General features: G+C 46.6%; 1 protein-coding gene across 1 annotated transcript in view; it reads right to left on the reverse strand.

The window, feature by feature from the left end:
- The window catches only part of SPTBN5 (spectrin beta, non-erythrocytic 5), a 93,930-nt gene extending 91,787 nt beyond the window's left edge, over positions 1–2,143 (reverse strand). The window contains 2 exon segments of the mRNA XM_078151642.1: positions 470–1,101; positions 1,811–2,143. Coding sequence (XP_078007768.1) covers positions 470–1,101; positions 1,811–2,143 — 965 coding nt within the window.
- Between the last annotated feature and the right edge of the window lie 13,354 nt (positions 2,144–15,497).

Consider the following 15,497-nt stretch of genomic DNA (forward strand, 5'->3'; position numbering starts at 1 on the left):
GACGTAAAAAAGTTAAAAACTCTTCTAAAACAAGAGCCTTAGGCCCTCATATTGGCAGGCTCTCTTCTAATAAAATCATTCACATGAAGGTATAAGAAGCTTAATGGATTACCCCCTTTAGGAGGTATTTTACTTTAAAGAGAGTTGACCTAGAGGGTAGGCGCTAATGTCAAAGGAATGAATTGTTAATAGTGAAAGAGTCTTGGTATCGGATGGTGAGGATTCCCTTATGGTGTGTTTTAGATTAGACAGGTGCTGAGTGAGTCCGCACTTCAGGCATCCCTGAGAGAGATATTCTCAAGGGAGTTTTACTGCTGGAAATGACTGGTGTTTGGGGAGGCTTCCCCTGTGGTCCTGTGGGGGGGTGCAGAGGGGGCCCTGAGGACTGGGGAGGTCGGGCAGCTTGGGATGGAATCAGGGTGAAGGGGGCCAGGGGAAGGGGCAGCTGCTGTTGGGAAAGGACCCTCACCTTCGGGCCACCTCCGCCCAGCCATGGTAACGCTCCTGCTCCAGGAAGGAGGCTATCTCAGCCAAGGCCTGGAAGCGGCCCTCCTGGGGCAGCACATCTGCCTCCAGCGACCCCAGCTTCTGGACGGCGGCGCTCAGCAGGGCAGAGCTGGGCACGGGGGTGCCCAGCCGGCTCAGCACCTGCTCCACGTCCACCAGGAAGCTCTCCCGGAGGGCCGCCTTGCGCTGGAAGCGTCGGGCCAGCGTCTCCAGCCTCTCCAGCCTCAGCAGCTGCTGCTGCAGCGCTTGCTCCCGACAGGCCTCGGCCCTCTCCAGCCCTTCCCAGCGCCTGCCCAGCTCCCCCGGCCCCAGGCCCTCGCGGGGCAGGAAAGGCCGGCGGTTCTGGGCGCGGAGGGCAGTGCTCAGGCGGAACAGCAGCGCTTCGGCCGCCCCTCGCTGCTCTAGCCGAGGGGGCTTCTCCTCCTTGCGGAAGGCGGCAAAGGCGGCCAGCAGCTGACGCATGGCTGGGAGGGTGTCTGGGAAACGTCGCTCCTCCAGCTGGGCCGCCCGCTCGGTGATCCAGCCCAGCAGGTCGGACACTAGCTGCTCATACTGAGCCTGCAACTTGGCTGTCTCTTGCAGCTGCTGCAGGATCTGGGACAGAGGGAAGGAGAAAGTCAGGAATTAATGGGGTGGGCTGAGAGCTGGGGAGAGCTATCCTCTTCAGGATGGCTCAGCTCCCGCGGTGAGGTCCACCTGAGTACCCCCCAATGACCACAGAGTGGCTTTCTCCTACTCTTGCAATGGAAACATTTTTAAAAGGTTGCCTGCCCCACAGACCAGAGGCCCGATCGTCCTGCAAGGTCGCCTCCTGCTACCCTCACCCAGGCACGGAGAGGGCAGCTGGGAAGGGAGGGGAACAGGTTTGGCCCTTCAGCTGTGGAGGTTGGGATCCCTGATCCTTCCACGGCCCGTCCAGACTCTCTGGCCCTCTTATGCCCTGTTCTGCCCCTTCCCCTCCTCCGGCATCTCAAGGCCACTGACTTGAATGTCCCCGAGGCACACCCACCCTGACGATAGCGGCCCCATGCCCCAGGCTCTGCCACCGTCCCCAGCAGCTCATGGCACCGAAAAGATTCATGGCTTGTGCTCGGGGATGGGCTTTCCCGCTTCCCCCTCTCCCCAAAGCAAGCGCTTTGCCCTTGCTGACTCTCCCTTTTACTTCCTGCCAGAGTCTTGTTGGGCAATCCTCTTAAGGAATTAGTGACCTCAGGGCTGAGGTGGAAGTGTGAAGGGGGGTAAGGCACAGCTGAGCACCCCCCCCCCATTTCTTATACCCGTCTTCCCACCCTTCCACACCGACCTTGGCCAATCTCTTCTGGACCGTCTGTCCCTGGTGTAGGTGGGAGAAGTAGTGATAGTAGAAAGAGATATAGGTCATGATGGAGCGCTCCTCAGGCTGTGGGACAGCGACGTCCACGGGGTCAAGCAGCCTGGAGATGCCCAGATCTCTGTGAGCCACTTCAAAAGCATTCTCCAGGTTGTGCAGGGGGTGCTCTGGCCGCAGGGAGCTGTACCTGATCAGGTCAGGCCTGTGGGAGGTTGGCAGGAGATTGTGACCTAGCAAAGGACCAAAGCCAGAACCCGAGGAGGGGGATGGCAGGGTGATGGAGAGAGCCCCGTGGAGCTGACCCATTCGTCAGGTGGGGCATATGTCTCTCCCCTTAACTGAGCCACTCTATCACAGAATCACAGAATTTTGGAGTACCTAGGTGGCCATCTAGACCACTTCATACTTGAAAAAGAATCCCTCCTATAAAATGAATGATAATAATAAAGTCCCTCTGCCTACCCAAGCTTGGGTTGAGTTACTCTATCATAGAATCACAGAATTTCAGAGGTGGAAGGGACCCAGGTGGCCATCTAATCCAACTTGTATCTGAAAAAGAATCCCTCCCATTAAAACAACAACGATAATAACAGCAGCTAACACTTATATAGCACTTTGAGGTGTGCAAAGCACTTTACATATGTGATTTCATTTGAGCCTCGCAACAGCCCTGTGCTATTTGATAGGTAACTATTATCCCCATTTTGCAGATGACGAAACTGAGGCTGAGAGCATTGAAGTGACTCGAACAGGGTCATACAGCTATTAAGTATTGGAGGCCAGGTTTGTACTCGGGTCTTTCTGACTCCAGGTCCAACAAACAGTCTATTCACTGTGCTACCCAGCAACCCTACTGGACAAGTGGTCATAAAAACCTTTGCTTGAAGACTGGACTCCAATGAGGGAGAAACTGAGAAAAGTGAGTAGGTTATGTTAAAGATAAACTTTGCCAGGTTCGCAGTATTGCCCAGGGCAGAGCTAGCCCACAAGATTGAACTGGGAGCCAGGAACTCAGATACTGATCACTCCCCCACTCCCCCTGCCCCTGCCCCTTACTTCAGCGCTAACTATTCCCACATTTTATAGTGAATAGAGTGCTGGATTTGGAACTGGGAAAATCTAGGTTCCATTTTCACCTCTGACACTACCTATATGACCATGAACAAGTGACTTGACCTTTCTAAACTCCACCAATTTTACAGATGAGGATAATAATACCTCGCAGGTTTATTGGTAGGCTCAAATGAGATGTTTGTAAGATGCTCAGAATATTTTAAAGTACTATATATAAACACTGGCTATTATTATTCTCATATCCCCTATGCCACTGCTCCACGCCCAGTCTCTACCCAATGACCAGATTGTGCCGCAGAGGGAAGTGGGGGAGGGACAAGCCAGCCCTCAAAGACAGCAAGGCATTTTCCCAGGCACACTTTCCCTCCTCCCCCTTGCCCTAGGGTGCTTACTCCTAGGCTCAGGGGAAATCAAAGATGGTCCTGGAGTTCATTGACAATGAGGCACAGGTCTATCTGGCAAGAGAAAGAAAGCAGGAGAATAGGGTGCTGGTTTCCTGACCTGTGGGCGTGGATGAGGGCATTAAAGCCTAGCCCGTCGCTCCAGCTACGAGAGAAGTCCGTGATGTTCACGTTGGGATAGCCAGCTGTCTTCCGCTGGCACCAGACCAGCAACGCCTCCTTAGCAGACAGCTGAGTGGCACTGGGCCCAAATTCCTCCTGGTAGGAGAACAGGACTGAGCTCAGAGAAGTGGGGGACAGGGCTGGGGTCAGAGCCTGCGTTCCTCTGCCAACCTTATGCTTGGCAGAGAATACATTTCTATATAAAATATATATAAATATACAATATATAATAAATATATATTATATAATAAAACACACAATATATGATAAATATATATTATATAATAAAATATACAATAATATACAATAAATATATTATATAGTTATATATAATAAATATATATAAAAAGCCTATTACTAATAATACTGATTTATATGAAAACTTGAAGGTTCCCAAAGTGCTTTACATATATTATATATCCAGCATATATGCTGGAGGCTGCTGGTGATGCAGTGGATAGAGTGCTGGGCAGTAAGTTAGGAAACCTGAGTTCAAATCTAGCCTCAAACACTTACTGTGTGACCCTGGCAAGTGACTTAACCTCTGTTTGCTTCAGTTTCCTCACCTGTAAAATGGGAATAATAATAGTACCTACCTTCCAGGGTCATTGTAAGGATCAAATGAGAAAATGATTGTAAAAGCACAGTGCCTGGCACATAGTAAGTCCTTATATAAATATTAGTCATTATTATCATCTCATTTGGTTCTTATAACAACCTTATCAGATAGGTATTATTATTATCTCTATGATCATGAGGGAGGTTAAAGCATTTGCTGAAGGTCACACAGCTAGTAAGTATCTAAGGTAGGATTTGAACTCAGCACTTCCTAAACTCCAGGCCCACCATGCCACCTAGCTACTTCAAATATTTCTTCCTTTCTGTTTCACTAAGACTCTGTTTGAATTCCTGGCAATACATAAGGATTTAGGATTAGGGAACCTGGGGATAAAAAAAAAATGTAAGTAGTTATGTCAAAGAGTAATATCCATGTGGCGGGAGGGGAGAGGAGCAGTTTGGGCCTATGATTTCATTGGTGCAGAGAATTCCCAAGGACAACTCCTCTTCTACCAATGCAGGCTGGTAACTGCCCTGCAAATTAGAGTCTAGACTTCAGACTGTGTAACACAGTCAAAAACTCCTCTGAGCCAGCTGTTAGGAGAGGAAAACATGCTTACAAACAAAACCAAAACGACGATGTCTTAGGACAAGTGTTCTTAAACTGGGGCCAATGAACTTAATTTTTTTCCCCTGTAATCCTCCGTATTTTATTTTACACATTTATAAGCATTATTCCGAGAAGAGGTCCATAGGGCTTTAAACCATGACAGGCAAAGGAGTCCATGACACACAAAAAGGTAAAAACCCTTGTCTTAGAAAGTTGTCTGAGGCAGAGAGCGATTAAATGACTTGCCCAGCAGCACTATAGGAAGGGGAAGCATTCTTCTCTCTCTTTCCCCACCAAAAAAATTAAGAGTCCAAGATAGTTGCCTGGGGTATGGAGAGGTTAAGTGTGTCTTTTTTTTTTTAAGCCAATTGGACCTAATTGCACCTAAGTTCATATCCTGCCTCATACAGATAGATAGATAGATAGATATAGATATATGTCATTATATTTATTCTGCCTTATCTCTTTCTCTCTCTTTGTATATGTACACACACACACACACACACATATATATGTATGTAAATTGAGGAAAAACAAGGTTAAATGACTTGCCTGGGGTCACATAGCTAGTAAGTGTCTGAAGCCAGATTTGAACTCAGGTCCTCCTGACTCCAGGGCCAGTGCTCGGTCCATTGCACCACCTAGCTGCCCCCAAGTGTCTTGCTTAGGGTCACACAGCAGTATGTATCAGAGGCAGATCTTGAACTCAGGCCTTCCTGGCTCCAAGGCCACCTTTTTATCTTCTATCTACTGCCTCTCAAAATGAAGTGGATAACTAAGGCACAGGGTTCACCCCTTAGTTCTCAGTCAAAATTGTTTTCTTATAAGCCATTGAAGAAGTCTTGACTTGATTTAAGACATCTCCAAAAGTCTCATGATGGAAAATGCTATCCACATGCAAAGAAAGAACTATGGAGTTTCAATGCAGATCAAAGCACACTATTTGCTATTTTTTTCCTTCTGTTTTGTTGTTTCCTCTTTCTTGTGGTTCCTCCTATTGGTTCTAATTCTTCCTTACAACATCACTAATGTGAAAATATGTTTCTATGTAGAGCCTATATCAGATTGTGGGCCGTCTTGGGGAGGGAGGAGACAAGGGAAGGGGTGAAAAATTTAAAACTCAAAAGCTTATGGAAGTGATTGCTGATAAATCAAAATAAATTAATAAAAAAAAAGAAGCCTTGACTTAATGGATATATCCTCCCCTGAGGTCTACCTTAAACTTATAGGCAGTTGACAGAATATAACAACACAGAAATAATAATAGTAACAACAACAACATCTGTGAACATGAGCTTCTTTTTTCTTTTGTCCTTGGGGCACGAGAGGAGAGGAGCAGAATCCTCAGTGAGTCTGGGAGCCCAGGGAGGCAGTGGCAGTAAAGAAAGGCAGGAGCCATAATTCAATCATCAGGCTATAAAATGGCTATGTCCATATAAGGTCCAAAAAGGAGGAAGGGGAGGTGTGACCAGGGAGAGTGAAGACCAGGAAAGGAGAAGTGAGGGGAAAGTGAGAGCTGGGTCTGAGTGGTACCTTGTCCAGGGAAATATGAGAGATCTGGAAACGCAAGATGATGACCCAGATGAGTCCAAGGATGAGTGTCTGGTCCCCATCTACAATGTTCTCTGGACCAATTAGGGGCACTGGCACCTGTAGAGTCAGCAAGAGGAGCTTTGATGAATCCTGATGGGAGGGGATTGGTGGAGAGAACTGGAGACCGATTGGGCTCTCAGAACTTAGGGGATCCATGTGTTGGGCCCGTGCCTTTGGGTTCCTCCGGGTCACTGAAGAGGGGGCACACCAATATCCCACCCTCATTGGCCACTCCTATCTCTTCCCCATCATTCTTTTCATCTCAGGATGTAGTGGGGAAAAAAAACCTAACTTTTGAGTCAGGAGACCTGGGTTAAAACCCTGGTTCTAACCCTAAATAGCCGTGAGATCTTGGGTAGGTAATCCTCTAAGTATCGCTTTCCTCATCTTTAACATGGGAATACTTGCCCTATCTGCCTCACAAAGCGTCTGTGAACAAAGAGCTTTAAAAAAAAAAGACAATTCTTTTTAAATTCTCAATTACTATTTACATGGTTTTGAGGTCTTAACTAAATGCTTTGCTATTATACCTGTAGCTCTTACAAGGTCTATAAATAGACATTATTGTATGGAACAGCACAGTTGCACTGTTCCAAATTCTTACTCTCCTTCTCCATCTCTCTCTCTGTCTCTCTGTCCCTGTCTGTCTGTTTGTCTCTCTCTCTGTCTCTCTTTCTCTCTCTCTCTGTCTCACCTTCTCCCTCCCACCCCCATCTCATTCCTGGACATATAGTCCATAGCAAAATCTTTTTCCTCTTTTCCTTCTCAGACTTTTCCAATAGCTATTCTCTGAAACTAATCATGCCATGTGTCTCATTTGTTTCTTTAAAATAGGTCTTAGCAGTTTTATATATCAGAAAGAGAGCTAGAAAAAGGACAATGTTGTTACTACTGTGTTAAATTTAATATATACTTTTTAAAAAGCTGTAGATAACAGAAGTCCACAGTGCCACAGACAATCTTCTTTCCTGATCATTGCATCGTGAAAGATATGTATTGTTGATGATTGTTAAAGTCATAATAAAAAAGAAAGTTTAAACATTTCTAAAGAGAGTTGGACCTGGAATTAGGAAATACCTGGGTTCAAATCCTGACTAACAATAACTATGTGATCATGGGCAACTCACTTAAGCTAGTTGACCCTCAGTTTCCTAATATGTAAAAACAGATAATAATAACCTCTCCAGGTTCCACTCCTAACTCTCAGGACCTTTCTACCAGCCACAGCAGCCTCCTTACCCTGAAAGTCCAGTTCACCCCTAGATTTCTCACCCCAGAAACACATTTCAACTCTGAGGCCTCTTCCTCCAATTGGCCATTTCCTCTAAGGAAAGTGCCCAGGCCAGCCATGCCTTTCTTCCCCTCCAGACTTCACTCCTGCTCCTCCGGACTGCCTCTACCATGCCCCTGTGCATGTCTTCCCCCCTCACCACCCCACTTTTGAGCTTCCTTTTACGTGCTGTCTTCCCCTAGAAGAAGGTATGAGCCTTGAAGGCAGGCACTGTCTTTCTGCTCATATTTGCTCACAGGAAACCCTGATAAATCCTTATCGACTTATTTCGGCTAGTACTTGGCTGTGATGGTTGTCGTGAGGGCCAAATGAGAAAATACATCTGAAACTCTTTACAAACTTGAAAGCATTATGTACATGATCTATTATAATTCTCCTCATCTTGGCCTTATTCAGCATCACCTTCCCTTACAGAATGGCCCTATTTCCTTTCCTCACTCCTACATTCCACAGTTCATACATCTGGGATTCAGCTGTCAGGATGGCCAAATAGCCGTCCTGACAAACAGGGCTCTTAGAATAGATATCAATATACCCAAACTCCAATTTACACTAGAATTACTCCTTCCTGACTTGACTTGAGTATTCTCAAAGCCACACGTGTAGTTTTGAGAGGGGATAGTGGAGGGGGTGGGATTGCCCCTGATTTCCGCTGTTGTCCGTCTTTCTTTGTCCTCCGGTCTCAGCGCTAGCTACTGCCCTGGGCTCAGGAAGTCACAGCCACGCTCCCTCTTGAGCCTCTGGGCTCCTGGCCTCACCTTGGACCTCACAAAGGCTAGAGCCCGGCTGTTGTTTTCCAGGAAATGCACTCGCATTCGTCCCCGGTTGGGCGGGGGCAGCACCTCCCCAGAGATGAGCTCAAGCAGCTTCAGCAGGTGGGTACCATCCCAGCTCGATGTACATATTCTGGATCTTGATGCCAGCCTGGGAAGGGGGAGGCAGAGAGAGTCAGCCTAGGCTAACCTTTCTCTCTCTAGCTCCGGAGACTCACAGAACATCTTGGGCCCTGGGGATGGCTTGTCTACCCCCTCATTCCCCTCCCCACCATTCAACACACATACAATCACAATGCTGGGATTCCCGTGGGGAGGGGAGTAGGTATAGTGGGCATTGGCCCTGGGTATCCCAAGGGGCAGGACGGATGACACAGGGCTTCAGAGGCTGATCCCTTTGCTGTGGGGAGCAGATCTGAAGCATGGGTCCTAGGATCACAGATCTAGATCTGAACCAGACCTCTGAGGCCAGTTCCCTCATTTTACAGATAAGAACACTGAGGAAAGCGAAGTGAGTTGCCCAAGGTCACAAGATCATGTGAGAAACAGGATTCAAACACAGTTCCCCTGACTCCAGAGCCAGTGCTTTTTCTCTGGACCACAACCTCCTCCAGATTAAGTGACTTGCTCAAGGTCATAAGCAGCAGAAGAGGAGCCTATTGATAGAAAGAGACTGGGGTGGGGGGGGACAGAAATACTTACCTTGCCGTGGTGAAAGACATTGTTGACCCAGTTGGTGAAGGTTTTTTCCTGCATCCTCATGTGTTGTGCCTGCAGCTTACGAACGTGGCCTTGCTCATACTCTGAGTTCATGATGGGAACTGTGCTGGGGAGACCCATCACTTGTCACTGTCTTACTGCTCCTGCCAAAGGGACTAGAGGGAACCTTCTTCCTCTCTTAGACTTGAGGGAGGGTGGGGCAGATAGATTCTCAGGATAGGGGTTCCCACCCATTTAAAAAAATGTTTTTAATAAGAAGAATATAGAAGGCAGAAGAAGGTTTTCATTTCCTCAAAGTCTGGGGGAAAGAATTCTCCCTGAAAAAAATCCCTATGAACTGTAGAAAATGATCATACAATAAATAAATCATAGATTTTGAACTGGAAGGGACCTCAGAGATCCTTTAATCTATGGGTTCTTAACCTAGTCTATGAACTTGGAATGTTTAATATTCTAATAACTGTATTTCAATCTAATTGGTTTCCTCTATAATCCTAGGTGTTTGATTTTATGCATTTAAAAGCCTGGTTCTGAGAAGGGATCCATAGGCTTGATTAAGATAGCAAAAGGGGTCTATGACCCATACAAAAAAGGTTAACCCCCCTCAATCTAGTCCAACCATTTCATTTTACAGATGAGGAAACTGAGGCCTCATTTTACAGATAAGGAAAAGGGATGGAAGCAAGAGAGGAATGTGCGGTGTTAAGAACTAGAATGGGGATTTATCAGAATGGGGATTGATCTACTTAAGGGGACGCCAGCCCTAGAAGGTCCCAGAGACCCCTTTCGTCCCACCCTCGTTCAGGGTTTCCTTTGGCCCATGCAGGGTCTCTTTGGTATTGACACCCATGTCCTGATACCAGACTGTCCAAATCCCTCGACAGCCCTTTCTCAGCCTGATGCCCACCCTATGGCCACAACAATTGATTGTGGGCCCCTAGTTTGAGTTGGGATGAGGGGTCGGGGGTTAGGGATAGCATGGCAGGTCCTCACCTTGTGATGGCTGGGGCAGGAGAAGGGAGAAGGCCCGTCTGAGAAGTTTATCTTTCAGCAGATTGGAGGAGCAGCTGTGTAGAGAGGGAGAGCCAAAGCTGAGAGTCCAGGGCTGAAGCCAGGCCATTGTCCCTCCCCTTGGGCCAGACTGGCAGAAAGGCAGGACACAGGAGGCATTGTTCCCCCACCTGCCCACCATTGCCGGCAGGAGAAGAGGGTGGCATGAGAATGCTGGAAGCCACATCTTTACCTTTTTCCAGGGGCAGAGAGCTGAAGGGGGGTGGATTCTGGGCAAAGGGACTCCTAAGTGGTGGCATCAAATGGAAATGCTACCTAAATACAACTGGCTCTGTCAGCCAGTATAGCATCTCACAGGGCTCACTGTAATCATGCAGCCCACTCCTCTCATTTTGCAAAGACCTTCAAATTCACTCCAGGTGTGTAATAAGTGAGCTTATCAGGTAGTTCTGATAAAAGGCATTAAAGAAGCCAGGGACTAGGACTCTATCCAGCATGTTACAAAAGAGGGGTGTGAAGGTTCATTAGCAAAGGAACATCTGGCTTGGGAACTGCCTTTCATAACACATCTGTTCACCAACTCTAGGTGTGGGAATTCCTTCCACTGATGCAGAGTAGGTCTATGACTTGGTAGATCAATCCTAGAGAATGGCTTGAGGTTTACAGAGTAACTTGCTCAGGGAGGCTGGATTTCAACCTAGGTTTTTCTGAAGCCAAACTCAGCACTCTAAACACTCCACCCTTCTACCTTAAGATACTGTTAAAAAGAAAAAAAAAGACATGTCTTTACAAAAGTATTCATAGCTGCTTTATTTGTAATTGTGACCAAAGAGGAATCAACCTAAATGTCCAAAGATGGAGAATGACTGAATACATTTTGGAATGTTAATTATGATGGAATATAATTGCTCCTTCCCAAAAATGACATAGGAAGAATACGGAGAAATATGGAAATACTGACACGAAGTGAAGCAGAACTCAGAATGCAGATTTTAAACAACCCACACTCTGCCTACATGGAAATAATGAGAACAAAACTTTCTAAGTACGCAGATGGAACAGAGACTAGAAGGGGACACAGTTAATGTGCTGTCATTGTTATGATTTTTAAAAAAAACATATATTTTTATCAAAATGTATGGTTGCCATACCAATTCATTTTCTTAAAATTAATTTTATTTGCTTTTTGCAAAGATCCACGTTCTATTTGTACATTTTGGTGGAAAGACATGGACTAGAATTGAATGGAATAAAGATCAATTTATCAGTCAAAAAGTATTTATTAAACACCTACCATGTGCCTCCCAGGGCAGCTAAGTGGTGCAGTGGATAGAGTGCCAGGCTTAGAGTCAGGAAAATTTATCTTCCTAAGTTCAAATCTGGCCTCAGACACTTCCTGGCCATGTGACCCTGAGCAAGTCACTTAACCTCTATTTGCCTCAGTTTCCTCATCTGTAAGATGAGATGGAAATAGCAAACCACTTCAGTATCTTTGCCAAGAAAACCCAAAATAGGGTCATGGAGAGTCAGACATGACTGAAAAATGACTGAAATGACTCCCACTGTGCTAGGCATTGAGATTACAGAGACAAAAAGGCCTGGAAAGATTCTGAGCTATAGCAATGCCCACACGTGTCTCAAAGTGTCAAGAGCCAGGAAGAGCCGAGTTCAAATCAGCCTCATAGACTCACAAGGCAGAGGTAAGGAGGCATGGGGGACATTCCAGGTATAGAGGACAGTCTGTGCAAAGGTGTGGAGATAGGAAACGGGGAATATCAATTAGAAATGGGAAATTGGCTGGAATGTGGAATATATGAAGGGGGAGTAATGGTCAGTAAAGCTTGAAAGAAGACTAGAGGCCTATGGGACTGTGGAGGGCTTTAAATACCCAAACCAAGGAATTTGCTTTATTTTATTTTTTTCACTCCAGGTAATAAGGAACCACTGAACTTTCTTGAGCAGAAGAGTGATATGGTCAGACCTGTGCTTTAGGAATATCAATTTGGCAGCTGTGTGGAGGATGGATTAAAGAGGGGCAGAGATGAAATGACCAAGTGAGAGGCCATCACAAAAGTCCAGGCACGAGGCAGTGAAGGTCTGAACTAAAGTAATAGTTGGATGAGTGGGGAGAGAGAAGGGAGGAAACGGCACTTGGTCAGATGTAGACTCAGCACAGTACTTAGCATATGGTAAGCAAGAATAATAAATACTCCACGACTGATTGATTGATACGGATGTGACGAAGAATGGAAAAATCAGGGGTGGTGGGGCTGGGAAGTTTCAAACCTGGAAGATTGGAGAGATGGCTGTGCCATCACCAGGCTTAGGGAAACTGGGCAGAGGTGAGGGCCGGGCTGGAAGCAGGCCTGGCAGTTTGGGGGACACTGCTGTTCCCAAGGCTCTCGGGTTCAGGATCATGGGCTGTCCGAACCATCAGGGTCTTAAGGTGGCTAAGGTAGTGGTGGTAGTCTGGACAGGACATGGTGAGCCATCAACCCAAGCTCAGTGAGGACAGTGGATATATACCAGACATCTGCAGGAATCATCGACGAACTGCCAGAGTACGGAAAACGGTCAGTGATACAGCCTGCAGTACTCCATTCACTGCCTTGCATGAATTTGCATTAATAACTTAAAAAAAAACCATTTTGTTCAGAATTTCAATTAAATTAAATTACGCACATCTTCTGATAGGAAATAAAATCTGAATTGGAAAAAAAAAATCATCAATGAAACCACAGGAGTGGATTAGATCCATAAAGGATAAAGTATAAAGAAGGAAAAGCAAAGCCACCATTGAGGGGGAGAAATCATGGTGGAGAAGAGGCCTGCCAAGGGGTAGATAGGCACAAGAGCTCTGGGAGAGGCAGCACACCCCCCCCAGATGACTGGTCCTGCTTCCAACCCTGACTTCACAGCCATCGGGGAGGCCCCTCCTGGAGAAGGGGCCAGACGTCTCCACCAACTGCTAACTAGCTGCCACACACACGGGGCAGGCAAGCTAGCCTCGCTGAAGCAATGGGGTACCCTGAGAGAGATAGAGGAGGCAGCTTGTGCCAGGCACAAACCTTGAACACGATCTCCCCTCAGACTCTGATTGCACAGCCCAGGATCCTGAGCCCATGAGCCTTGGCAATAGCAACGCTTCCAGCCCAGTGTCCACAGCCTGACAGTGTCCTAGGAAGCAAGCCCTACGCAGATGCAGCCTGGCCAGTGTTCCTGCAGGTGCTACAGCTGCATCTTTTAAGACCCCCAAAAGAAAATTCTTGTCACCAAAGTCCTTGGCATGACCAAATGGCTTAACTTTAGACTTTGGTGGGAAAGAAGATGCATTAACATCTGCTTTGCTCCTGCACCGTAAGTCCCATGGGATTTTCCCATCTGACTTATGGCTCATGCCTTACCTGTGAATTGTTTCCCCCATTAGAATGGGAGCTCTTTGAGAGTAGGGGCTGTGTTACTTTTCTATTCGTATCCCCAGCCCTTAGCACAGCGCTTTGTATGTAGTAAGTGCTTAATCAATGTTTTATTCATTCATTTATTCATTCCTACCTCCAGGAATTTCATATCTGAACCACTCTTCCTTCACATCTCCACCCTTTGAGACCCTCTTCTTCCCAGATGTCATCTCCTCTTCCGTGAAGTGTGGGCTAGGTGGGCTAAACCAGGTCGAGGGTAACCAACAGGCCTCAAACCTGTCAGTGAGATAGGGGGATGTCTACCCCAAGCATGCGAAGACTTCCTCCGATAGAATGGGCAGATGCGAACAATTTGTTCCAGCCGCCATGCAGCCGAAGCAGGTGCTAGGGAGTGCTTAGAGCTTGGTCAGAGATGGAAGACGCCGAGGTCATCCACTGCATCCTGGACCACTGCCGGTCACCTTGACTTTTGTCCTGCACTGGACTTCGATGACTCAGGAAGAGAGAGGCTGCTGACTTTGTGCAGCTCTGCCTCACTTCAATCTAATTTGTGGACAAGTCAAGACATTGCCATGATGTCATTGGTTCTCTTCGAAACAAAGGATGAACAATATTCCTCCCAGTTGAAAGTGTCCTCTCTCTATTTCTTTCCTAGTTCTTTCTTTTACCTTTATTAGAAGGTATCTTCTTACCTTATATTGCATTAGGGATAGGGACTGGACCTGTGATTTCTCTGTTGAAGGGAGCTCATCAAGGAACTTTCTCTACCAATGCAAGTTAGAACTTTTCTGCAACTCAACGACTTAGAGACTTACCTAAAGCACAGAGAGGTTAAGCGATTTGACCAGGGCTACATAGCTAGCCAGTTGGTGTCAGAAGCAGGCCTTGAATGCAGGCAAGCTCTCTAGCCACTATGCAGACTGCCTCTCATTTCTGCTGTTCAGTATTTTTTTTCCAGTTGTGTCCAACTTTTTGTGACCCCATTTGGGATTTTCTTGGCAAAGATACTACAGTGGTTTGCCATTTCCTTCTCTGGTTCATTTTACAGATGAGGAAACTGAGGCAAACAGGGTTAGGTGACTTGCCCAGGGTCACACAGCTAGTGTCAGAAGTCAGATTTGAACTCAGGAAGAGGAGTCTTCCTGACTCCAGGCCTGGCACATATCCACTGCACCACCTCGCTGCCCACTGCTTTTCATACTCACATACAAATCTCCCCCTCCATTGTTAGACTGCAAACTCATTGAAGTCAAAGCCTATTGTTTTCCACTTTTCTGCCTGGCTTAGTGTTTTGCACTTAACAGGTATTTCATAAATGTTTGCTGAATGAATGACAACACCTTCATCCAGTAAAAGAGTTGGACTCAAGACAGCCCAGAATTACCTTCTCCCCACCCCACCTACCCTGCCAGAGTATCTACTAAGGATGACTTCGCAGCTGTGTTTAGGAGACTTGTGCATGTTCACCTATCTGGTATTGGTCACAGGGAGGGGATGGCCACGGTGAGCATCCTCTGAAGTTAGGAGGAGAGGGACTCCTGGCAGCACATGAAGTCAATGGGTCAGAGAAGTCCTCTTATTGAGGTGCAGTCATATACCATTGATAAACTAGGACCCCCGGGTCTATGGGGTTCTTTGACAGCTGGTGGACCTCTTCTCAGAAAGTTTTTAAATACCCAAAGTAAAATAGTTTACAAAAAATAGGTTTATAAAAGAAACCACTTATATTGAAATAATTATATATAAAAAAAGTTCATAGACCACAGGCCAAGAGCCTCTTTGCTAGACCCAATCAGTGCCGGGCAGTCGAAGCCTGTGCTTAATTAACAAGAGTCAGGGGAGCTAGCTGACTGCAGGGTTCATCCATGGCTAGGACCAGATTTCCAGTATTCCATCCTTTGCCTTGTCTCTGGAAAAATTGTCTTCCAACCTCAAACTATGGCAGGCCATTGTGGCTTGCTAGAGTTTTTCCCGGTGCCATAGGGAAGACTGGTTAATTTGGGCAACCAGGTGACTCAGTGGATAAGGCTCTGGACCTGGAATCAGGA

This window comes from Phascolarctos cinereus, unplaced genomic scaffold (assembly GCF_003287225.1).
Source record: "Phascolarctos cinereus isolate Bilbo 61053 unplaced genomic scaffold, phaCin_HiC Scaffold_3;HRSCAF=262, whole genome shotgun sequence".
Taxonomy (NCBI): Eukaryota; Metazoa; Chordata; class Mammalia; order Diprotodontia; family Phascolarctidae; genus Phascolarctos; species Phascolarctos cinereus.